General features: G+C 40.6%; 1 protein-coding gene across 7 annotated transcripts; it reads right to left on the reverse strand.

Annotated features, from left to right (window-relative positions):
* Window positions 1-692: 692 nt before the first annotated feature.
* On the reverse strand, window positions 693-21,521 carry slc1a3a (solute carrier family 1 member 3a). Of its 7 annotated transcripts, none has more exons than XM_079744970.1 (11): window positions 20,645-20,790; window positions 18,985-19,122; window positions 17,895-18,212; window positions 15,984-16,121; window positions 7,996-8,200; window positions 7,407-7,449; window positions 6,341-6,609; window positions 5,574-5,807; window positions 4,773-4,967; window positions 3,089-3,223; window positions 693-2,252 (listed from the first exon to the last, which is right to left on the reverse strand). In XM_079744970.1, exons 3-11 carry the CDS (start codon window positions 18,076-18,078, stop codon window positions 2,045-2,047), a joined length of 1,611 nt encoding a protein of 536 aa, XP_079601096.1. In that variant the 5' UTR covers window positions 18,079-18,212; window positions 18,985-19,122; window positions 20,645-20,790; the 3' UTR covers window positions 693-2,044. The 7 variants fall into 7 exon arrangements, with proteins under 7 accessions (XP_079601096.1, XP_079601095.1, XP_079601094.1 ...); XM_079744969.1 differs by having other exon boundaries at window positions 18,985-20,320; XM_079744968.1 differs by having other exon boundaries at window positions 18,985-20,383.
* Between the last annotated feature and the right edge of the window lie 3,224 nt (window positions 21,522-24,745).

Genomic DNA, 24,745 nt, shown 5'->3' on the forward strand with positions numbered 1-24,745 from the left:
TGACTCCCTCCATCGGCGCCAAACGAAATGCCATGTAATGTGTCGTGTAACAACCGCTAGAGGGTAGTGTTGAACAAGTTTCTGCAAATATTTCCCCATAAGAAGATGCTTTTGACGGACTTGATGATGATCATGGCGTGTGGTGCTTTAGGTCAATAAATTCAAAGACAGCAAACCAAGTAGTTGGAACCCATGAACAAACAGCATTAACGTTTGAATAGCATTTTATGTGACTTTATTAAGTGGAGATCTTTGATGTGCATGTTCTTTTATTTTAAGATAAACTACTTATATTAACTGAGAAACTAGGCCTGCTGCCACGGATTTCACACACTGTAAGGGGTTTTCCAAATTGTTAAAACATTTGGGTTGGTTAGGGAGTCAATGCCCCTAAAGATGTATTTTATCTGTTTCTGCCAGTTCATTATTCTATGATTCACAGTTCAATATTTATCTTTAAACAAGGGTGGGAGGTGCAAGGAAGTACATACATGTTACATATACACATTTTTGTTTGATATGATTATTTATTGGCTCCTTTTAAATATACTACTCACACAATTTGTTTCAAGCTGCATGACACATAATTTAAAATAGTATATGGGGCCTCAAATATGTAAACAAATTGGTACCAAAAGGATGCAGCTATTACCAAATGTCATTGGGTTTTGAGTAATCAATCAACACTACAATTATTAATCATTCAGTTTTTATTTTTAAAAAAATCTCTGCAGGGGAGGGAGGTTTTACAAAGATAAAGTTTGGTCAAAAATGACGACAGCCATTGTAAACATTAGAATTGCAGGGTGTTTAGACAAAATAGTCTATTTCAATCCAGTAATGCAAGGCGATCTCAGTTTGTTTTTCAAGTTCTAAAGCAGGGGGATGCTCTACAAGTACCCTGTACATTTAACTTCTAGAGTTAATATACTGTACATGCATATCTACATTTCTCTATATAACTAACTTCTATTAAGTCCTCTGTACTCAGCATTTTTAATTTTAATTTTGAATTAGAAGAAAAAGCTCAATAAATGGAATAAGATCATATAAAAGTATGTTATTATAGAGCAAAAAAAAAACGTAATGTATATAGAACAATCAACTAAAATTGAAAATAGTAAACTCTAAAATGAACTATTGTTTACCATGCATTTAAAATCTCCATTGCGCAAGAATAATAAGCATACAACATATACACAGAACTGAAATACATCAAATGTGTGGAATGAAGGGAAAAAAAGTTATCTAATTATAAAATAAGTTACTTTCTCCTCCTTGGGATTTTTAATAATTTTGGTTTAAGAATACTAACAATACTTATTCTCACTTTTGATTATTCAGTTTTTAGGCAAATATTTGATGTAAACATATATTGTCTAAACATATTTGGACCCAATGTGGAAAATAGACAGCTCAGATCCTAATCCTAATTTCCATAAAACATTTTTGGGACAGCAATCCATGTAGCCTTCTCCTAACCACAACTCAAATGTCTATGGAAAACTTTGGATAAAAACTATTTTATTCCAATGGAAAGCTATTAAACATTTGGTAGGAAGTTGGTCTCATAAAACTTTACTTTGGTTGATCTACCATGTATAAAAAACTGTATTCTCTGAAGGCAAAAAAATAAAGTTTAAGAAAGTATAGCAAGACAAAGTGGCAGTGTATTTTGTGCGCTGTTCTCTTTAAATCTAGCCAGCAATGCTAGCTTCTAATTTATATGATCAGAGGTTGTATTTATCCACAAAATACAAGGTTCCTCAACAAGTCAACCATCGCCACTCTTCAGCAGACCAAACACTAGTTATTGCCTACATTAGAAGTAACAGTAATGCAATGAACCATATCTTATTCAGTTATATTTTTGAAATGTATAAATGGCAGAGCTGCATGCATGAAATATATATATCTACATTAACATATTTGATTCTGTTCAGGTGTTTTTGTCTCCAAAATAAGAAAAGCAGTGGTTCACGGCAGCATAAGGGTTCTCATGTATAAAATGTGTCAAATGGGCGAGAAAAGTTATGGTCTTTGTCTACATCTTTGTCTCGCTGTCCGCGGGCCTGGCGGTGTCAAACTCGTTCTCCTGGCAGATGAGCTGGTACGGTTTCTTGGCTGCCTCCTCTACCGAGACGTTGCCCCTCTCGGGATCCTTTCTCTGGAGCTCGTGGCGAGACAGGTGCTCAACGATACCTGCGCCGATGGAGTCTCCCAGGACGTTGGTGGTGGTACGCAGCCGATCACTGTTGGAGAAGAGGAGGGATGGGCAGAGATGTGCAGGGAGGAGAGTAGATAGGAAGAGAGGGGAGGACAGGCCGGTTGATATTGGCAGGGAGAAGAGGAGAGGAGGGGAGACGGGAAGAGAGGGGAGAAGGAATGGGCAGAGTGAGGAGGCGAGAGAACGAAAGATGAGAAGAGAGATACGTGAGGATGGTCAGGGAGGAGAAGAGACGAGTGAGAAGAGAGGAGAGAAGACAGTAAAGAGGAGAGATGGGGAGATGGAAAGAGATGGGAGTAGGGAAGGACAGGGTGAAGTGGTGAGAAGAGAGGTGATAGGAGGGAAGAAATGGATGGAGAGGGAGGCAGAGAAAATTTGAGAGAGAATAAGAAGAGAGGATATGAGAAGATTTAGAGAGCGATGAGGAGAGATAATAGAGAACAGAGAGGAAGAGATAATTGTGGAGTGGAGGAGAGCAGAGGATAAATAGTTATATTTTAATAGTTCCGGGCATTATGATGAAAGAAAAGTTATTTTTAAATAGTTCCCGACAATCGAGTTAAAAAATTCCCGCAACCCAACACATGTCTGGCTGTGGACCTCTTAGAAGAATTGGAAGCAGACACAATCAGAACCAGATGGATAGAGGGACATGGAATGTCGGGGGAGTGTCTCTATATTGAGTCCAATGAAAATCCCTGTAAGGGAACTTGGCCCCTCATTTTGAGTCAGCCTCAACCCGTTGTAGCTTGGCGGGACAATGATTTTATTCTCTTACTTGAGAAAAACAACCATTTCGCAACATTTAAGAAGTATAATGTTTTAAAGCAATATTGATGTGATGGACCAACCAATACTTACAGGAACCAGTCAGCAGCAATGATGAGTGAAATATCGTCAGTTGGAAGGCCTACTGAGGTCAGCACTATCACCATGGTGACCAGTCCAGCCTGCGGGATTCCTGCTGCGCCGATGCTGGCTGCTGTGGCTGTGATACTGGGCAGGTTAAAGAACTTATATTAGCATTCTACGTTATTGTACATTTGTCTATATAATTCATAACTACAGTTTATTAATTAGGCGAGTGCTGCATGCAGCGCTCAACTATTGTTCTTCATAACTTTTATTCTTTCTTTATTATTCTCTACAAACTTTGGGACCTATCTCCTTCCTCAATTTTCCACCTAGAGACTCCATTCAAATTTTCAAATATTCAGAATAGCTTGGAATTGCGCGCTTCTTTTCAGATGTTTTAAATATTTTATACTTTTTAAGATATTCTACTTTTAAAATATTATCTTTTTTAACATGGGAGTCAATGGGAGGACGGCTGGTACTTCTGTTTAAGACGTAACTAAATCAATTTTCAACCGTTTATCTCCGTTCAAACCATTTAACAAATCTACGAACTTTTTTCGATATCATTTAAACTTTCTTCAGAATCACAGTTTTAGCTTCTAACCGTCATATTCTACAGTTGGTCCCATTGAAGCCGTCTGCCCATTCTGACATTTAAATTACTAAGACATCGTAACTCGGTCAAATTTCAACCGTTTACCATCATTCAAACCATTAAACAAATCTACCCACTTGTATCTTCAATAATATCCAAACGGAATTTCAATATCATTTAAACTTTATTCAGAATCACAGTTTTAGTTTCATACCGGCTTCATTTTCAGTTGGTCTCATTGATTTACGTTGACGCTGGAGCGTGTGGACGTTCAGCAGTGTTGCCAGATCGGGCGGTTTTTCTCGCCGGATTGGGCTACTTTTGGAGGACGTTCAGGTAGTGTTGCCAGATTGGGCGCTTTTTCCCCACTCTATTGAGCTATTTTTAATCACGGCTCGCTATTCTCTTAAAGACACACACAAACACACACAGTGCAGGGCAATACATTTGACGTTTCAGATTCTTCAATTCAATTACATTTCTGCATTTTTAGCAATGCTTTGCGCTTTTCATTCAGCGGCCACTTTACTTGTCTCCAACCATTTACTTTTTCTTAAATGGTGTGCATGTTTACATTGTTTACTCCATTTAGACTTTTGAACTTTTTTTCAAATCCCTTCACTTGATTTAAGTCATTTAACGTTTCTTTATGTCTTAATCTATGTGGCTTTATTAAAAAATATTTTCAACATCACTTTGCACTACAGCACTCACCGCATTTTGTGCAGGAAATGCATTTTCTAGTTTATAAATGCACTTTATAATCTGTATTAATGATACAGATACTTTTCTCCCTTAGTTTATAGTACAATACTTATGTTTCGCTTTGATTGTTTAGATGTTGCCAATACTTTGTTGTTTTGGTTAGGTAATATGAACTATTATAAACTAAGTATTAAACCAAGAAAAACATATATTATATTATTAATAACTAGATATGTTTTATCCCAATTATTTGTTTGGTATTAAAAAAATGATGGTCTTAGAATCTGAAACAGGAGAGGAGGGGAGAGAACTGCTTGTAACCAGCATCAGAGAAGGCAGTTTTTAATCAGTACAGACTGCTTCTATGTCTTATATCATGTGTAATACCTGATGGTGAGGATCTGTGCTAAGCTCAGGTCATAGTTGTTGACCTGGGCAATGAAGATGGCGGCAATGGCTTCGTAGAGGGCGGTTCCATCCATGTTGATGGTCGCCCCAACCGGCAACACAAAGCGTGTCACGCGCTTATCCACTTTGTTATTCTCCTCTAGGCACTTAAAGGTGATGGGCAGCGTGGCAGAGCTAAGAGGGTTGTAGGAGAGAACATAATACAAGGGGAATGGACAAAAGATAGAACAAAGTTAGGACATTCATAACATTATCATTTGCATAATAATTTCATGACTATGACTACCTATCATCATGAAAATAATGGGAGGAAGTCATTTATTGGGGTAGGAATTTATTTGAGAATCATTTCTTGTCCTATTTGTTGAAATTCTCTTCATCCTAACAGCAATCAATAAATCAAACGCTTGAAAAAAAGAAAACAACATGTGGCTATTGTAGGCCTGTAATCAGCCTGTCCAATCATTTATGAATCTAAATGTTTGAATGACTATCTGTCTGTCCATTTACCTACCCGGCTACCTGCGTGCTCTATGCCAAGGCACTCATTGCGCATGACCAGATTCTCCCACAAGGCTAGCAGACTTATTGCTGAAGCTAGCAAACTAGTCCTGTGTTTCAGGGGAGTTGCTTTTGAGGGAAGCCTGAATCTAGCTAGTTTATCCAAAGTTGCCAACTCTAACTTTAATCTTATTGTAATTCTTATGAGTGAAACTTAGAAGAAACTAGAAACTGAGCGAGACATTTCAATGCACCTTAAACTGCAAACATGGAACACACCTGGAAGATGTCCCAAGGGCAGTGATGAGCGCTTGCAGCAGGCCTCCGATGAAGACGAACGGGTTCTTCCTGGTGACGGCAAAGTACAGCAACGGCAGGACGACCATGGCGTGCACAAGCAGGCCACAAGTCACTGTGACCACGTACATGCCTAGCTGACCGCCCATCGATAAGATGTCGTCCATCTCCACAATCTTACCAGCGATCAGGAAGAGGATACCTATGGGAGCATACCTGGTTGAGGAGGGGAGCAAGGGACATGTTGGTGACTTCAAGTAGTCAATCAATCATTCAATCAATCAGTTATCCATCCATTTAACCATTCGTCCATGCATCTTTCCGTCCTTTTCTACGCTTGTCCATGCATCCCTAACCTCCATCCATACATTCATTCATAGATCCATCAATCCACACATCCATCTAATAGCCAAACACATCCATCCATACATTAAATCCTTCCATTCTTCCACATGTGAATGTACCATTCATCCAAAGACACGTCAATCCATCCATCCAACCACACATTAACACATCCATCCATTAACACATCCATCCATCTATCCTTCTGTCCGTCTATCGATTCACACATCCATACATCCATCCATCCACAGGTGGAAATATTATTGCTCAAACATTGATGGGATGCTTCTCAGGGATCGCTCATATCATCTGCCTATTTCTACATCCTTGGGCAATCCAAACATTGCATACCCTTCCCCACATACTGCTTCCTGCTTCACGTCCTACTGCCTCCAGGGTCTACTCACCACATAATAATGGCCACCAGCCTCATGATGGCTTCATTCAGGCAGTCAAAGAAGTCTCTGAGAGGCCGCCCTTGTTCCCCCATGCTCCCGATGATCAGACCGAAGCAGATGGAGAAGACCACCATGCCCAGGGCGTTTACCCCATTCACCGACCCCGGCACCGGAACCATGTCCTCCTGAGTCAGCTCCTGGCTCCCGTTGAGGCCGAAGATGGTTTCGTTCACCGTCATCCTCACCACGACCACCTTGTTATTGTACTGCGTCTTGAACTGGAATCAGGTGGACAACATACCAAAACAAAGACATATAAGGGGGTCGGGATCCCAGCTTCGTACTTGGGGCCGCGGGGGATTACTCACTTGAAATATTTGATCATTGATTATTTTTTTAGATATTAATACATAGATATTCATTTTTGTTGTTGTTGTGATTTCGCTTTTATTGCACTTTTTTATCGTCATACTTAGTACCTTATCTATATGAGTATATGTCAGCTGGTCTAAGACTACTTTTTAACTGCATTTAATTTGTTATCAAATAAGTATCAATGACGCATGTCTCAAACTGAATTATGTAAACTATAATTAATACGTGGTGGTTTTGTTGTGAGATTTAATCTATGACTGTGATTAACAAGCATTTCTCAATGGTAAATAGTTTTAGTTTCGGTGGTATCCTTAACATTGACGAGAGTACTTATAAATACCACAGAGTTCCTCTAAACCATGTGACTCACACATAACAGATGTGGACCAGTTAGATATTTCTACATAGCGGCCAGGGGGGTTTAGTTGATCTGAAGGAACAGTCGTTATTGTACGAATTTCAATCAGAATGCATATGTAATCTGTGGTTGTTCTAATGAGCCAGAATATTTGGAGTCACATAATTCTGATATGGTTTTCTATGCAACTTCTTATTCTTCACAATGGAAATCAAATCATAACACAAAAACAATCCTAGTCCTAATAATAACACTATTCAATGTAGTCATCGCAATGTAGAAGGAGGGGGAGGATGAGAGCGGTGAGATGCCTTGATAAGGTCAGAGTCTTTAAAACCTTACCTGTTTGGTGCATGCCTCAATAAGATTAGGAGGAAACATGTTTCTGAAACACAAAGTTAGGGGTTTTTTTATAATCCGGAAAAGGATACACACCCAATCACACCCAAAGTCATCAAAATTATTTTGCCCAAGAATTTATGAATTCATGTGTAGTTAATTCCTTTCCAGTTAGTGCGTGTTTCTTTGTTGTGTCAGTGATTGGGTGTGTCTCTGGATTGCATGAGGGCAGTGGGCTGAGTGTGTCGGGGGAGTATGGGTGAGTGGATGAGAGTATTTAGGTGAGGGTGTGGACATGTTGGGGGTTACTTGGATGTTTTTGCATGTGTGTATGTGTTCGTGTGTGTCTGTGTGTGTGTATATCGGTGTATACGTTATTGTGTATATGTATATTTTAATGTGTATCAGTGTTTGTGTGTATATGTGTGTGTGTGTGTGTGTGTATAGTGTGTGTATGTGTTTGTGTATAGCATACGTTTTTGTACCTTTATATGTTTGTGTGTATCAGTGTCTATGTGCAGTGTTTGTGTGTGTGTGTGTGTGTGTGTGTGTGTGTGTGTGTGTGTGTGTGTGTGTCTAACCATGCCTATACCTGATAAGGTCGAGGAATGCATCGGCGGTGCTGATCCGCTCTATCTTGGGTGCGGTGCCGAACTCATCCTTGGATCCTTTCCCCGGGTGCATGGCGAGCACCATGATGATGCCGATGATCACGGCGATGACGGTGGTTGTGGTGTAATACACCACCGCCCGGAGGCCCATCTTCCCCGACGCATGGCTGTCCAGGGCAGCCATGCCTGCAAACGGCCAGCATCATGGAAAAATCGACCTGTTATTATTTTAGTGTAATCATACGACTAATACTACTACTACTCATTCTACTCATACCCTCAGTAGGAAAAGGATTATTTATTCATGTCTGAAACTCCTGGACTCGGTTTTTCACTCTGCTTTAAGGTTCATCACAGGAGATGCCAATGCCACACACCATTGTGTCTCATATTTGGAAAGGCTGGGTAGGCCTCTCTTCAAGAAAAATGCACATTGGCACATTTTTATTTATAAAGCCCTGTCAGGGAAGTTTCCTCATTATTTGATTGTAATGCAAAAAAATTCAGATGGGGTTTTTCAGAAACGTGCCACTGACATGCTCATGCTTCATGTTCCTCAAATCAGGTCTGAGCTTGGAAAGGCAGCTTTTAGCTTCAGTGCCCCTGACTCCTCGAAAAACTTACTGCAACAAATTCAAATCAATACCTTCATATCCTCTAACCAATTTAGAAATAATATCTTAAATCTGCCAAACTCTACCTTTAACTGTTTTATTTAAGCTATATCACTTATTTAATTGTAATTCAAGCCATTCTACATCTATCTTTCTGTAAATGTTCAAATTGTTTTTTGTTTTTCTCTTTATCAGTTGTTGTATATTTGGTGTATTTGCATTGAATATTGTGTAGATAGTTGTTTTTGCTTTGCATTTGTTGACTCGACATCATTGCAAATGAGGGTCACCCCTCAATTGATTTTTCAAGTATAAATAAAGGTTAAATGAAAATACAGCTAATATAACTTTGAGGTGTTGGTGGTATTATCCATTTTTAATTAGTATTTTTGTTTTGCTCAATATTTGTTCAATGTCACTCAACTACACAGGCACATTTTAAGATTTTTAAAGCATTTCACCACACAAACACAAATAACAATTATTGAAAGTTGAATTCCCATTTTCTTTGCAATGACTCCAGTGCTATATGAATACAAAACAGTGAACTCTTTGCTTAGAGCATGTGAATTAGTCCAATGTTACATGAATACATAAGTATTTGTTGCTAGCTCTAGTCAGATCCTTGTTCTTAGGTGTCCATTTATCCCTGATATATGGACACCTACTAAGTAATTCCAGTCAAATTGTCTGTTCAGCCTTAAAAACGATAGCTGGTACATTGTGGGAAATGCATTAAACTGTAATCAGAAAACGCGGTTATATGCTATAGACCCTAGAGTATCTGTGGTATAAAGGCTGCAAAGAATTTCAAATTATAAATATGTACAATGTATCCTTTAAATACGTCCATGGAACAGATGGCTAATGTGAATAATAGATACGTGTGGACCGATGAAAAGGTAAAAACTTTTTCTTACTCTCATCGAAGAAAAAAGCATTACAGCTATTTTAGATGGAAAACAACGCAGTTCCACAATATATCAGGACCTAAGAGAGGATGTTATCAAAAGGATACGACAAGCCCTGGAATGTGTGTAGTTTTTCCGCTCCAACCACTTGATAGAAGCGCACCTAATTTGAATTTCTTTTTTGCGAACTTTCTAAAGATTCGCATCACCTTTTAGATGGAAACATGACTACTGAGTCACCCCCTTTGAAACCGCAGAAGCACCTCTCTTTGGTTTGGCTTACTTTGTTATTGGAAACAGTGATGTCATTAAAGCGATTCATTCATTAAAGGGTGCATTGTGTAGGTTGTAGTTATTCTAGCATGGTTGCAGATTGTGCTTAAACAAATTTTCCACTTTGTTTTTCTTCGGAGAAGCTCAGTGTTTGAACGGTGCTATGCAAATAAAATAGCCTTGTCTGGCTTTATAGAATAACCTTATCCATTAAGTCATTGGTTATGTGTTTTAATATTACATGACATACAAGTATGAAAAACACATGACAATGATTTCTAGATCACTGTTCCAGCTATGACTTAAGCTCACAACTCAAACACTTTTGTTTTCTCATCTCCCTCAAAATTTTCTGTCCCAATGACGAGAAAAATTAAGCCTGAGAGAAGTGTAATGTAACTGATAATACACAAGCTGACAATGTGACCCTTCGCTCTGTGAGAATAGAAGGAGGGCTGCTTTTGAGGTAGAAACACTATCCAGGTCTTACTTGCTGGGAAAAAAATAACCAATACCCTGGGGATAACCAAAGCTCCCAGGTCATGTGAAGTAAGTACTGGTAAATGTCAGTGGCAAATTGACTCTGTCTTCTATGTTGGTTTCTTAGTTGGTCTGTTTGCTGAGCTGTCTGAATGTCACTCTGCCGTCGTAGTTACAAAACATTTTGTTACAAAACTACTCCCCCGATTTCGAAACACTTCGAAATAGGACATGTTTTTGTTGTGAAAACCGATCCAGAGGCAGAACGTAAACTTCTCAATGAACCATTCTTTGATAAGGAAACGTCATAGTGTCACGCAGCAGTACGTCTACGCAAAAAGGGACCATCTTCTTTTAAGTTGGCCAAAACTGTATTGGACACTATAACATGGGATCATTAAAACATATTTCAATATTTTGCCGACCAAATTAAGCTCCACTTGCATTCCTCAGCTTGATACTGCATTTAACAGCTACTTTCTGCTGCCTTCGTTAGATGCCTCCTAAAAAAACACTTGTTAAAACTACAGTGTGAGTATAGTATTTATAGCATACATAGACGACGTATGCCGGTAAAACATCTAACCAATGGTCTATTCATCCCTCATTAAATGTCTTGAATGAATAAATAAAAACGTATCGTATCTTATTTTAACACTACTTTAAAGACTCTAAGTTGTGTTGTTTTCCGTGCAATCTTTACTTTCTCTCCCAGCTAGGAACACTAACGTCATGTTGCAGCAGGGTTGGCCCCCACTTCTTCCTCCACTGACTTTGTGAAGCTGTTGCCAGTGAAGGGATCAGAGGATTTGAAAAGGGGGATTTGTAAAGGAACGTCAGTCGCCCTCAATAGAAGCGAAGGTCGTATTTTTAAGTGCCTGGCTATATTATTGCTTCTATGTTCATTTAAAACCGTACAGACACCCAACACTTGGCTTTTGTGCAAGGATCTATGCATTCTTTTAGTAGTATTGTAAGTCTGTGTGTGTGTATGTGTGGATGTGTGTGGGTGAGTGTGTGTGGCTTTATGCATGCATTTGTGTTATTGCCTGTTGGTACCCATTTGAAGCCCTTCCTCAATGACCAATAGCTGGACTGCACTCTCTCTCTGTCTCTCTCTCTGTCTCTGTCTCTCTCTCTCTCTCTCTCTCTCTCTCTTCTCTCTTCTCTCTCCTTCTCCCTCTCCCTCACTTTCTCTGCCCCTCCCCCCCCTCTCTCTCTCTCTCTCCCATCACATCCTCCACTTTCTCTTTCACCTCCCTTCCTTTAAAATTAAAGCACTACAAACCCTCTCTCCCACTGCTCTAGTGTTTTTCAGCCATACAGACCCTCTTCCCTCCTCTTCCTGCCCCCGGACCCTTTCCTGGTTCCTCTTGCACTTTCTCACCCCTCTCATCTCCTTGTTAGTCTCCAGCATTGATCTTGATTGCCTCAATCCTCTTTCATTCATCACCCCCCCCCCCCCCCCCCCCCGACACACACACACACACACACACACACACACACTCCTCACACACACATACACACAAGCACACACACAGTTGGCCTCGCTAGAACACAATGACTCATCAGCTGGTTGTCAAGGTTACAGCAGATGCAGCCTCAAAATTTCCATTCTTACGAAAGAAAGGACTGAGAAATGGAAGGGAAGAGGATGTCTCTTTTTTAATTATAGATTACTAGGGAAGTTCATAAATAAAACTAATATTTTTTTTTCTCTTATGTTCCTTTCACTCCCTGTCCATATGTTTCTCGTGTCTCTGATTGTCAATCACTCGCTTTAATTGTTTTCACCTGGGCCTCATTTACAGTCCCCTCCTAGTGTATTTAGTAAGCGCGCTTCCCTTCCTGTGCCAGTTCGTCTTTGTTCTTAATCGTCCCAGCTTTTCTGATTCCTGCCCGTTTACTCCCGCCTTATTTCCAATGGATTACCCATGTACCAAACCTCTACGCCTTGGTCTTCTCCCTGCCGGATTGTTTGCCTGATCTGCAATAAGTTTCCTGTGTACCGACCTATCCGCTAGTAATTTTCTATTGTTGTGGGGGTCCCAATCAGGCACTGGAACAAGGTTGTCAAATAGGAACTTCCTTTCTCCAAAACATCCTTTTGCACCACATTCAACTCGATCTCAAGGGCCACACTTCTGAGAGGCTATGTCACAAAAATTGTCTGTTTTCGCTAGTATTTTTGGAGAAGATCAGAGAGATCCAAGTCCAAATCTCAGCGGATTCATTTCAGGGACCCAGGAAAACGTGTGTAAGAATGTTTGTGTGTAAGCACTACAGCAATCTCGATAGGACAAAAAGGGGCCTGAGCTCTAACTTTAAAAAGAATAGGCCTTCAACAACATCAGTTTCAATTTCCAAATTCCCAGTGGGATGGATATAGAAACGTGTTCCTTATTGCGTGTAAACAACGATGGCATGTGGAGATGCTTTTCATATTTTGGGTGACAAGGGGCCCTCGCCGTGGCCATTAGGAGATTTAAAAAAACATAAGGTGCAATTATCAGATATGTGTGGTGGATCCTTAGGTTGAAGGTCTGGAAAGGATTTCTGCTCAAATCTTGGAAGGAGGCCACGGGGTGAGAGATGGAGCATTTGCTGAGGCTTTGTGAGAAATCTACTGTAGGATTAGAGCCCCAACTTGTATATGTGTGTATCTTATTGAGGCCCTCTTTCATATAAAAGAGACCCCGGGTCTGTAGCTCACTACCATTCTGTAGCTCACTAGCTTATTACATCACTTCATGAAGGACTAGAGCCTCCATATTTAGAATTTTTGCAGACTTTAATGCCTCGATTCATATGAAAAATCTCTTTCTCACTCACAAGTCTTTAATTGCCCCGATGAATGGTTTGTTTGTTCTTAGTCCTATTTCCGGTATGTTTGTATAGCATAGGTAATTAGAAATGTATGTGCAAATTCAAACTATTGAAAAATGCAAAATTAGGCGAAGAAGAATTATAAACGTTTACATGGATTAAAAAAAAATAGATGAGGCAATCATTATGGCCAGCATATAAACCGATTTAGATTGGTGAACCTGAGTGAACAGTTACTTTTTACTGTGACGTAATCTTCATTCATTCAATTCAAGTTCCATTCAATTTCCATTTCACAATGAATAACATTTCAACAAAAGTCAAACATGTCCTTGGAGTTCAGCATAAAACCAGATAACAAATCATTAACAAAATATTTAACCTGCTACTGGAACATAACGGCTCATGGCTGGAGCCATGGAGTCAACATTCGGGGGGTGGGGGGGGGGACCAAATCTGCCAGGGGGTCTTTAGACACTTGATCTAGCCCTTAAGACCAAGTGTTTGCCAGCAAAAGAATGGAATGTCCAACTAATGTTCTGACATTCTTTAACTTAACCTTCTCGCAATGTTAACTTAATAATGCGAGAAGATAACCATAAATTGTGCCTTTCATGACACTTTTCAAAACTACCAGAATCTACAGTGATACAGCCTACATAACACTCATATTTGATTTTAGTTTTCCAATTTGTTATTCATTTTATTAGGAGGAGAGAGGCAGTACCCTGTTTGACATTGTGCCCACTCGTAGCCATCGAGTAATGACCTCTGCTGGGGTAAGGCAACAACATGTTGACAAACCACACAGGTTGTGCCCTTTTTCCTCTCTTTTTCTGTTTTCATTCTTTGAATTACAACCCCCTCTTGGCTGTTTTCCCTCCCCCTTGCATGCTTACACCCCATTATTCTCCCTCAATTTTTCTGAATTTATGATTAGTTATTATAAGCTTTACTATTTCAGTTCTCTATTCAAACACTATATTTGTGTGATGCCAATAAGTGTAACAATCTATGGTTTTAACCAGCCTTATTTCTTTCTTATAATAATATTTTATATACATTGTCAAATATATTGCTAGTAGAAATGTATACAAATATGATATAGATTATGATTTTAACACTCACACACAGACACTGATGTAAATTATTTTAGTCTATGCTATTTCTGATTACATGTTTCAAGCCAACCACAGTTATGAATGGTTTCTTCACCACATAATAGACAACACCATGAAAGGTTTTAATGATTTTCTAGATAAGTTAAAGACTACAAACATGGCCACTTTGCCATTCCCGTTTAAGCCAAGACAGACCAAAGGTTTACCTCGGTAAATTAGAAAATGTAGGCGTGGCCTATTTGCAGTTCCGCCCAGTACCAATATAACTGTTTGTTTACCTGTGTTCGGCAGATGCTTCATGAACCAACCTCCAGAACGCAAGCATGTTTACCTTGTGTCTCTGTTAAGAGTAAACCATGTGTTGAACATCTACAACTCTCCGAGTCATACCTAGCAAGAGACCACCATACCACAAAGGATTAAAATAGTTGTACATCAACACACACACACAAACACACCCACACCCACACACACAAACACACACGCACAAACACACACACACAGACTCACTCACTCACACACACACGATGTGACTGAAGAACCGAGTTCTTTGTTTGCGTCCACATTTAGCAGTCTCTCTCATGTGACATCGTCTCAAAGCCGATGTTGATGCTATGCTGCACCGCAGCAAAAATAAGCTAATTTTTGGCCATTACGTCCAGTCCTCAATCACTGGGCAGTGATAAACTTGTTTAGGCATTGTCACACACACACACACACACACACACACACACACACACACACACACACACACACACACCCTCACCAAAACAAGCATACTCAAAAGACTGTTTGAAACCTAGATGTCACGGTAATTATGATGACTAGGGAAAATCTATAAACTGCTAAATGATCACAGTAAAGATACAGTGACTTCTCAGAAAGAACACAGCTTCTCGGAAAGCACCTTCATTCCCTGATGTACATCATACACACAAACACACCATAAATACATTCACACTTACAAAGCCCCCCAATTAAATTGCTTGATTAATTTATTACTTCCTTTGCATTGAAAAGAAGGATTTTGAAAGGATTTCCAAGATTGACTTACCTTTACTTACTAGGTCAGCCCGCTCTCTCTCTCTCTCTCTCTCTCTCTCTCTCTCTCTCTCTCTGGCCATGTGTTCCTCCCACATCCACTCTCTTTTTTTGTGAGGTCCTGATAATTCAATTTCCCTACAGCACCAAAGACCAATAAACTGCTCCAGTTGTAGACAGACAGCTAGCCTCCTTCTGCCACTTGGAGTGTCCGTGGAAGGTCGAGAGAGTAGCACAACGATAACGCTGGCTCCCTGTGGGTCTGCATTGATCCTCACCAGCAGACACCAAGGTCCAGTGTGGCCATCAGCACTATCACAAGCTGTCACAGAAACCTGCCACTTTTCACATGTTTACCATGCACGGGTTGGGATGTGTAATGTTTGAGGTAATCACAGTTTGTCACCCTGCGAGGCTTTGGTCGGGCTACATTTGTCTTTGACGCTATGGGCTAGGTATGTCATTCGAGTCCAAATGAGTAAACAAACTGAAGACACAGATAGAAAAAGAAAATACACATATTCCCATTTGGCTGATGCTAACATCTAAATTCTGCTAGAATACTGTGGGCCCACACATTGGCTAGCACGGCTGTTTTTGTCAATGCTCTACGCTCTACCAGTGAAGCCATACAGCACTACAAGGGTGTAGCTGACTCTACTCCACACTCCACAGCCAGGTGTCGGGTTGTCTCCCTGTGTACCTGTGATGAGGCTGGAGACCAGCAGGGGCAGCACCAACATCTGGAGCATTCTCATGAGCAGTTCCCCCGGGAAGGAGAAGTACTTCATCTCGCGGTAGGACAGTTGGTATGGGCGCACGCCGAAGCCCAGGATTATACCTGGAAGGAGGAAGATTTATTTACGTATGGGTTGATTGGACTTTATTCATGCATTCATGGGCATTTTGTCTGACGATTTTAGCATCAGCTTTCACAATTTATCAATTTTCATGATATTGCCACGATATCTTTATCATATTATGAACAAATTGATCCTATTTAACTGATTATAGCATAAGTGACGATATGGACATATTGTCATGATGAACAACCCATGCCTTACTTGGTAACAGTTAGTGATCAATTGTGGCAGTTGAGTTAGTTAAAATACAACCAGTTGTATAACATTTTTGCAGTGAGTCAATGACTTAGCTTACCTCTAAGTCTTCTGATGTCTCAACGTTAGACATGATTGAGGCTTTGGAGAAGAGTGTTGGGAAGAGACCAAACAATGAAAATGCTCCTTTCTTGAAATAACAACGTTCATGTCCTGACTGGCCTGGGAAAACACCAACCTTCATTGGCAGCATGTGATTTTATCTATCATCTATAATCCTCTATAATCCTGTCGCCACATTAGTTTCTTCTCTTTTGTGTAAAGCTGTTATTTTCTCGCTTGCCTTTGAGACCCATCACTACAAAGAATGGCTTCTCCTATAGCAACACTAATCCACTACTAAGACCAGGCGGTTGACCAAGAGGACTACTTTATCAATCAACTGAATCTGACTTAGTTCTGTGTCATTCGACCAGGACTACGGATGCAGAGACACTGGGTGGGCCTGCTCATTCTATAAGGAAGGGTCGAAGGTCAACAGCTCAATGTTAAGGGTCATCTGCATGGACAACAAATGGTGAAGCTCTTCATTCGTTTTTCCTCTGTTCTGAAATGCGTCCAAGTTGGGTTTTCTTTTGTTCCTACTTCCTGTGGGTTTACCAGTGACTACAGAAGATGAATTGCTGGATATAAAGAAAATATATGATTTTCAGAACACAAGCTCTAACATTGCTTAGATTCATATGATATGCCCTTTGACTGAGTTCATCCAAAGTTTCTTGCAACTGGCCACTTGCATGGTCATGCATAACTAAGCACGGGTGTCCCCAGCCAGCAAGGACGGATTAACATGACCACGGGCCCTGGACACAAACCAGCCATGGACCCCTACCAACATGCAAATACACTCACTAGCACACCAAATTTGGTCGCATATAACTCATGCAATCCACAATCACACACATTATAATGAAGCGCGCAGCCAGGAGAGAGAGAGAGAGAGAGAGAGAGAGAGAGAGAGAGGGAGAGAGAAAATAGTGCCAGCCGCTCGTCTTAACGGCAGAACATGGAATCTGTCAGGTTAATTTCATGACTTTAAAAGCACCTACTGACTTCCTCTAACGAATTAACGAGCCAAAATGTTGAGATGGACGGTATTGCTTGTACCAGGGCGGTACTTTAGTGTCTTTTTCTTTCTTTCTTTTACTCTATGCCGACCCGCTTTGCACACGTCTCTCCATTTTCACTCTGAAATTGACGTTGACCAAGCACTACGACATTAACACTCCGTCATGTTAAAAAAGTAAATAAATGTGATGTATTTATTTTGCAAATCAAAAACATTCAAATCCTTTTATTAAATAAAGAAATTATATATATATATATATCAAGGGCCCCCACATTGGCCAGGGCCCGTTGACATGTGCCCACTTTGCCCATGCGGTAATCCGTCATTGCCAGCCGGACTCAAACCCTAACCCTGGCGGTATATCGCCCTGCTCCACAAACTCAGCTACACTTCACCATTGCAATTTCAAAATCGTTTGTGTGCTCACCAATAATAACGGCAGCAATGGTGAGGAGAACAAAGGCGTTTCTCGTAAGGAATCCCTTGACGTCATCCTTTGTGATGTTCTGCACGCTCTTCTTGGCCCTGAGCGAGCGCGCCTGGATCCCATCTTGAATCTGCTGGAGCCTGCCTCGGCCCTGCTGTGGAGGTTCCCTGTTGCTCTGGATCATGGCTCCTGTCGCACGGTCGGAGCTGGGTCTCTGTAGCTCCGCTGGAGAGTGTCAATAAAGAGCCAACTGTCTCCTGAAAATGCTCTCTCTCTCTCTCTCCTCCTTCTTTTCCTCTGAAAAGCTGTGGAATGAGCCTTTGAATGAAGAAATGATAAAAAAAAGAACACATTTTATTCTGTGTTCACTTACTTTCAAATGAGAGAACTTTCGTATTTGACCATGTACTTGAAAAGAGCTTTCGTCAATATCAACTGCAACTTAGTAAACATCTGTAAACAAATCGTAAATTGTCTATAGATATTTTAATTGTAATTTTAAATTATATTGTATGTTGTATTTATACATTTTCTGTGCTTACATAATCAGAAAGGTTTAAGGTGTTATTTCAATGGGCTGATGAAAACTTCCTATCATCACAAGTGAGTGGGTCAACATTTTTAAAGGGAAACTAGATAAATACTGACCCATGATGAAATCAAATGTTACAATCTAATCCATCTTAAAGCATAAGATAGTCATTTAGGCAGCATGCATAATTGACCTGTGTAAGCCAATTTATGTTCAGAAAATGTAGATTTGCATTAACTAGTATTTCCTCAACAAGATTAATCCACATGTGGCTATCTCAACTGTTTTGGTAATCATACTCATTGCACAACCCACACATGCGCACACACACCCACACCCACATCCAAACCCACACACACACACACACACACACACACACACACACACACACACACACACACACACACAACCACACCCAAACCACACACACACACACACACACACACACACACACACACACACACACACACACACACAACCACACCCAAACCCACACACACATACACACAAATACACACATCCACAATCAGGTCCAACAGAAAAGGTAAAGTTCTGTACCTCTTAACGTGACCCAACAGAAGGTCCCTTGGATGAAGTTTGGTAAATGATGAGTTTAAGTCCTGTTAGGTTGGCGAGTGGTGAGAGGATACAGGAGGAGGTGAAACGTGGCGACTGTTTGGGTGGTGCGGAGTAGCACTGAGTAGTGTAAAGCAAAGGCGGGGAGGCGCAGGGTGGAACGTTGGAAGGGGGCATGAGGAAGCAACGAGCCAGTGAGAGCAAGGAGGCGGTGCATAGCGGGAGAGAGAGGGAGAGAGAGAGAGAGAGAGAGAGAGCGAAAGGAGAAGACTGAAATGACTGAACACTATGGAGGTTTGTGGAGGTTGGGGTATTGGGTGAGGTTGGGGGTGGGGGTGCAGGTCAGGGAGTCGGGGGAGGGAGTGCTTTCCAGACAGAAGGGGGCTTGAGGAATAATGAGCTTTCCAAGCAGGAGAAAAAAGGCGAGAAAGAACCTTTTTGTTTACTTCGCCCTTTCTTCCCAATCTTCTTTTCAAAATGTTTTTTCAAGGTTCACAGGTTTAAGCAGGACGACGGTTTCCAGAAGAAGTATGATGCAATGGAACAGAGTAGACTTGCATCCATCCATCACAATATCGGGAGTGGATTATCTATCCAAAAGTGTGTTGTGGTTTATGTATTACCAACATACATCTGAATGCACACCAATTCAGCCTCTTGTGGAGTAGTCATGCACAAGGTCCAGTAGGTCACAAACTGCTGGGCTTGAACAAACAAAGCAGGCCAATATCTTGCATTTGTCAATTTTTCCAAGCCCATGGCTTTGGAAGAATTTGACTGTTTTGAAGACGGTTACCTCATTGAGTGTGTGTATGTGTGTGTGTGTGTGTGTGTGTGTGTGCGTGTGTTTGTGTGTGTGTGTGTCTGTGTGTGTGTGTGTGTGTGTGTGTGTGTAATTACGTGTGTTCGTGCGTATGTGTGTGTGTGTTTGTGCATGTGCATGTGTGTGAGTTTGTGCGTGTGTGTGTTTATGTGTGTGTGTGTGCATGCCTGCATGCGTGTGTGTGTGTGTCTAGACTTTGCAAATACTTTGCTGCTTTTTGAGAGACAGAGTTGGAATCAAATGGGTGTCATGGAAATATCAAACAGTTTGCAGTTCGGATATTTAGAAAGAATAATAAAGATTGAAGGATACATATGGTGTTTTCCAAACAAGTAAACATAGAATATGAGTTCCAGAAAAGATGTTTTTGAAGCTGTTTGCTGGAAATTTCTTGCCAAAAAATCTTGCCAACAGCTATTCCCTTCTGTTTCAGTCCCTCTGCGTCTGATGTCTGTAGCTTTAATGCAAATGAGCTGCTGCCCATTGACCAATGAGCTGTCAGAGTGAACCACAGCATGGAGGAGAAGGGATTGTTGCCGTTTGCGGACTCCTGGAGTTCTATATAATATAATATAATAATAATAATAATAATAATAATAATAATAATAATAATAATAATATTATAATATAATATATAGGTATTTATATAATATTACTAATTTATCTAATATCACAGCCAAAAGCTATGCGTGCCTCGGATGATATTATGAATCATAAAGACTGCGGATGACGTCTCTGGTACTTCCACAACAAGTAAAGACTCGTAGTGGGGGTTATCTCGGCTATGGTTGAGAAGAATTGGGGGAAAGGAACTTTTACCTTGAATCTCTGAAGTCCATATTGAACCGCGAGGAGAAAGGGATTGTACTCCCGGAGCTGAGCTGCCGGACCGCCGCTGAGCTCCCCCCGCCCCCCCGCCGGAGGTGCTGGTCTGCTGCCGAAGATCCCCCGCCGGAGCTGCCGGACTCCATGCAAGGCAATCACATGGCAAACCGACAAATTAGACATCTATTTTTGTATGGAATATCCCTGCTTCTGAAATGCTAACATCTCCGCCCAGCGCTCATCCGCTGGTCCACAAAATCTTAGCTATGCTCTGATTTGAGGGGGGTGGGGAAGTGGGAGGTAATATTCAAATGTGCCCCCTTCCTACGTAGGAGGGGGCGCCGAAACTGACTCGCTCGTTTGGTTACTGTAGGCGGGGTACTTTTAGAAATGCATATCTCACTCAAAAAATCCAAATCCAAGGAAAAGAGTTGTTTTCATAATATGTCCCCTTTAATTGTACTCATAGTGTAGAGGGAACCCACCTCTGCTTTGTATCTCTCATCGGATCGTTCATTCACTGATCTTCCATATTACATTTCTGTTTCTTACGTCAGCTATTATGCCAGTTCAGCCGGTTCTCCCAAGTGTGCTGAAATGTTTAACCTTTACAAAAGGTGCTGTCGGGAAACATAATATAAAATGCTGATTAAATGAAAAAATAAGTCAATAAATACCAGTCGTGTTGGTTCCCCAATTCTTGTTAGCTGCTCCATCTATTTCCATTTTATGACATCTGCATCACTTCAGTTCTACAGATGTGAAGGGTTTTTCAGCTGCTAAAAATAATTTCTACCCATGGTTGCTCCTGTCATTAGAATCATCATTCTCAGCAGTTGTATTTCCCTTATGCGCTCTGTCCCCAGTGTTGTTTCTCCAGTTTCTCGGTCTTCGATCTACAATTCTATGACGCAGTCACACATTTTTGGCAAACACACTGTTGTCCCAGGTATGAACTCCTCTTATCAAATCTTCGATTTTCTTCTCTGTTGGTTCCTTCTTTGGCTGCTCATATCTCTCACGTTTTGTTTGACATGTCAACACTCATGCTTTGCTCTATGTCTAGCTCATTCATTCATAAAAAATACTTCTAGCTTGGACTTGATCAACTGGTGTTACATATTGTTATTTCGGTATTCTTCCACTATACTATTTACTATATTACTAATGAATACTATAAATGCTATAGTATTGAAGTATACAAGTGTCCCTACTATTAATAAAATGATATATGATATTTGATTACTCTTACTTACTACAAACTTAAAATCTTACACATATCCCCCTTAATTACAAAATTATATGTGCGTAGCGTGGTTACACATGCACAATTGTTTGTTGTGTGTGTGTGTGTGTGTGTGTGTGTGTGTGTGTGTGTGTGTGTGTGTGTGTGTGTGTGTGTGTGTGTGTGTGCACATTGTCCAATTCGCCCCGAATTTGGTGGTGTTTGAAGAAGAACATCTAACCATTTGGAACGCATTGAAAGCAGGACCCATCATTCCTAGCCCTAACCACAGTGACCCATGGAATCTCCCTGTCAGCTATCACAACACACCACAACAGACTCCTTTGTCTTCCAGAGACAGAGCAGGAATTGCTTCACAAGGATAAGTTGTAAAATGTCCCTCAAAGAGAAGGAAGAGTTGGCCATATGAACCAGCAAATGTTCGGAATATGTGTGTGTGAGTGTGTGTATATGTGTATGTGTATGTGTGTGTGTGTGTGTGTGTGTGTGTGTGTCTGTGTGTGTGTGTGTGTGTGTGTGTGTGTATGTCTGACCTTATCATGTGAAAGAACAGCTGGAGGAGCCATAAAAACTCTTGTCCAAGCAAGAACGTTTCCACCAGAAATCCGTCGGTGTTCGGTCTCTTCTGCTATCCGTCCTCTCATGACAACACATACTATTATACTGTTCCCTTGTACTCACAAGATTACAGCTTTTACAATCTACTCTTACCCTTTCTCCTGTTTCCAATAAGATCAACTTATGCACCACTTTAGGTGTTATGGCTGAACATTGACTGAAGATGGAAAGTTGAGTTTCAAGCTGTGTCATTGGGATTGGGAAGAGTTAGAATGAAGTAGAATCAATTACATATTTACATTCCTCTATTAGCACGATGATGAAGATGTTTCCGTGAATATGTTTCATCATGTACCATAAAACCCCTGACATATGAGAATATATTAAGCAACAAGGCTGTTTTAAAGTCTTTAAGCTTTTTTCCATCTAAGTGTTATGGTGCACTTTCATGCACTTTGGTGGTTAGCTGGTTGCTTGGAAATGATAGTGTGTTGTTTTGTCCTTTAATGTGAACCCCCATCAAAGAGACCCTTTTTGTCAATCTTATCTAGTCCAAGATGTTGACCTAACGACCAAGATGGCTGTAGTATTTCCCGCAACAAGAAACATATATTGGTTGTTTTGATTGCGTCTCTGGCTAATCAATTCATGTTTGCAGACTCCCTATTAATATGTAATTGAAAATCAGAAATACATGAACATACATGCACACACACACACACAAACACACACACACACACACACACATACACACACACACACACACACACACACACACACACACACACACATAGACCCACAGAAACCAACAGAGACGCTGGTTGCTAAAAAGACACTCAAGGAGAGGTTACGGCCTCAGTGCACCCCGGGTTGTGTTTAAGTAACTCTAGCTGTCCCATACCGCCCACCTTGCTGAGCAGAGTCAGGCGGGAAAAAGACGCTCCCATGAGAGTGATGTATCCAGGACAGGTTCCAATGACTGCAGTCTACAGTGGCCCTCTGGGGACATACAAAACCGGGTCCGCATTATCCCCCGCTATCATTGTCCACCTGGGTTTCCCATGGATCAAATTATCGGGACTTCAAACCCAGAGGTCTCAGAGTGCTCAGGCTGTTGTTTGCCGGACACACTGGGAGTCCACGTGCGCAGACGCACACACACACACACACACACATACACACGCAAACATGTGCGTGCAGGTGCACAAAAAGACATCACACACACATACACAAATACATCTCATCTGATTGGAGAGAGAATAAAGGCTGATACAGAGAGTGATAAAGTTAGCAAGAGAAAGAGAGGTAGTATAAAGTGGGTAACAAGGGTCAAAGAAAATGGGTATTTTTCAGGGAGAGAGGAAAAGTGTAGCCACTTGGCAGACTTCCTAAATACATTCACTGTAGAACACATAACACAGTCACAGAGTTGAAGAGAGGGAGCAAAGACCTTGATTTGAATCTTTTTTTTATTCAATCTTCTTTACAGAAAGTTTTGTTATACTTCTTTGCAAACTTTAAAGATATTGATAAACAATTCTGATATTTTATAATTCACAATTCGGTGGATGAAGGTTATCTTGTGCAATGGATGCACAAAAAATGAAGCCCTGTGTCATCTGTTCTATTTAATATCAGGTTATAGGTTACAGGTGGGTGATCTGTAATAGACCGCAGGGCTTTATCCCCAGTAGGCGATGCCCTCCTGCTGTCATGGGAGTGTCTGGAGACAGAGACAGTGGCTTTTGTTAATCAGGTGTTTAGGGTTACATTTCCCTATTAAAAACATAAAAGATAAAATACAATGCTTTTCTGGTATTAAACTATTGTCTGCTTCAGGATACAAAGGGCCCCCTTAGTAAATAGGATAACTAAAAAATAATAGAGATATTAGCAATACAATAGTATGAGGATAGCTTTGTCTTAGTACTGTTTCCAAACAAGTATATAGGTCATGTCAACAGGCTTGGCCAGAAAGCCAGAGCCGTATGATAAAGTTCACTTATCAAGGAAGAAGGAAAGAAAGAAAGAACGAAGGAATGAAAAAACAAAAGGAAAGAAGAAAGGAGGAAAGACAGAAAGAAAGAAGGAAGAAAGTAGAGACTTATAACAAATCGATACAAACAGCCATGTTGTTTATCCCATTCAATTTCAGTATCCATTATCGCCATCTAGTGGAATCTATTTCCTTGTCCTCTCTGAACCTAACTCTCAGCAGTTGAAATACATTAAACTGTATTCAATAATTGATCAATAATCGATTAAAGGTTGCTAATAGGCTAATAAAATTT

The sequence above is a fragment of the Pollachius pollachius genome (assembly GCF_949987615.1).
Source record: "Pollachius pollachius genome assembly, chromosome: 1".
In the NCBI taxonomy this organism is placed as follows: domain Eukaryota; kingdom Metazoa; phylum Chordata; class Actinopteri; order Gadiformes; family Gadidae; genus Pollachius; species Pollachius pollachius.

What these genes read in the sequence shown, in the direction of transcription:
- slc1a3a (XM_079744967.1), bottom strand. Translation starts at nt 18,078, where the DNA reads ATGATCCAGAGCAACAGGGAACCTCCACAGCAGGGCCGAGGCAGGCTC. An exon ending in CTGGTGGCCATTATTATGTG is followed by an intron (nt 5,808 to 6,340) that starts GTGAGTAGACCC and finishes CTCCTCAACCAG; the next exon opens with GTATGCTCCCATAGGTATCC. An exon ending in GCCCTTGGGACATCTTCCAG is followed by an intron (nt 4,968 to 5,573) that starts GTGTGTTCCATG and finishes CAACCCTCTTAG; the next exon opens with CTCTGCCACGCTGCCCATCA.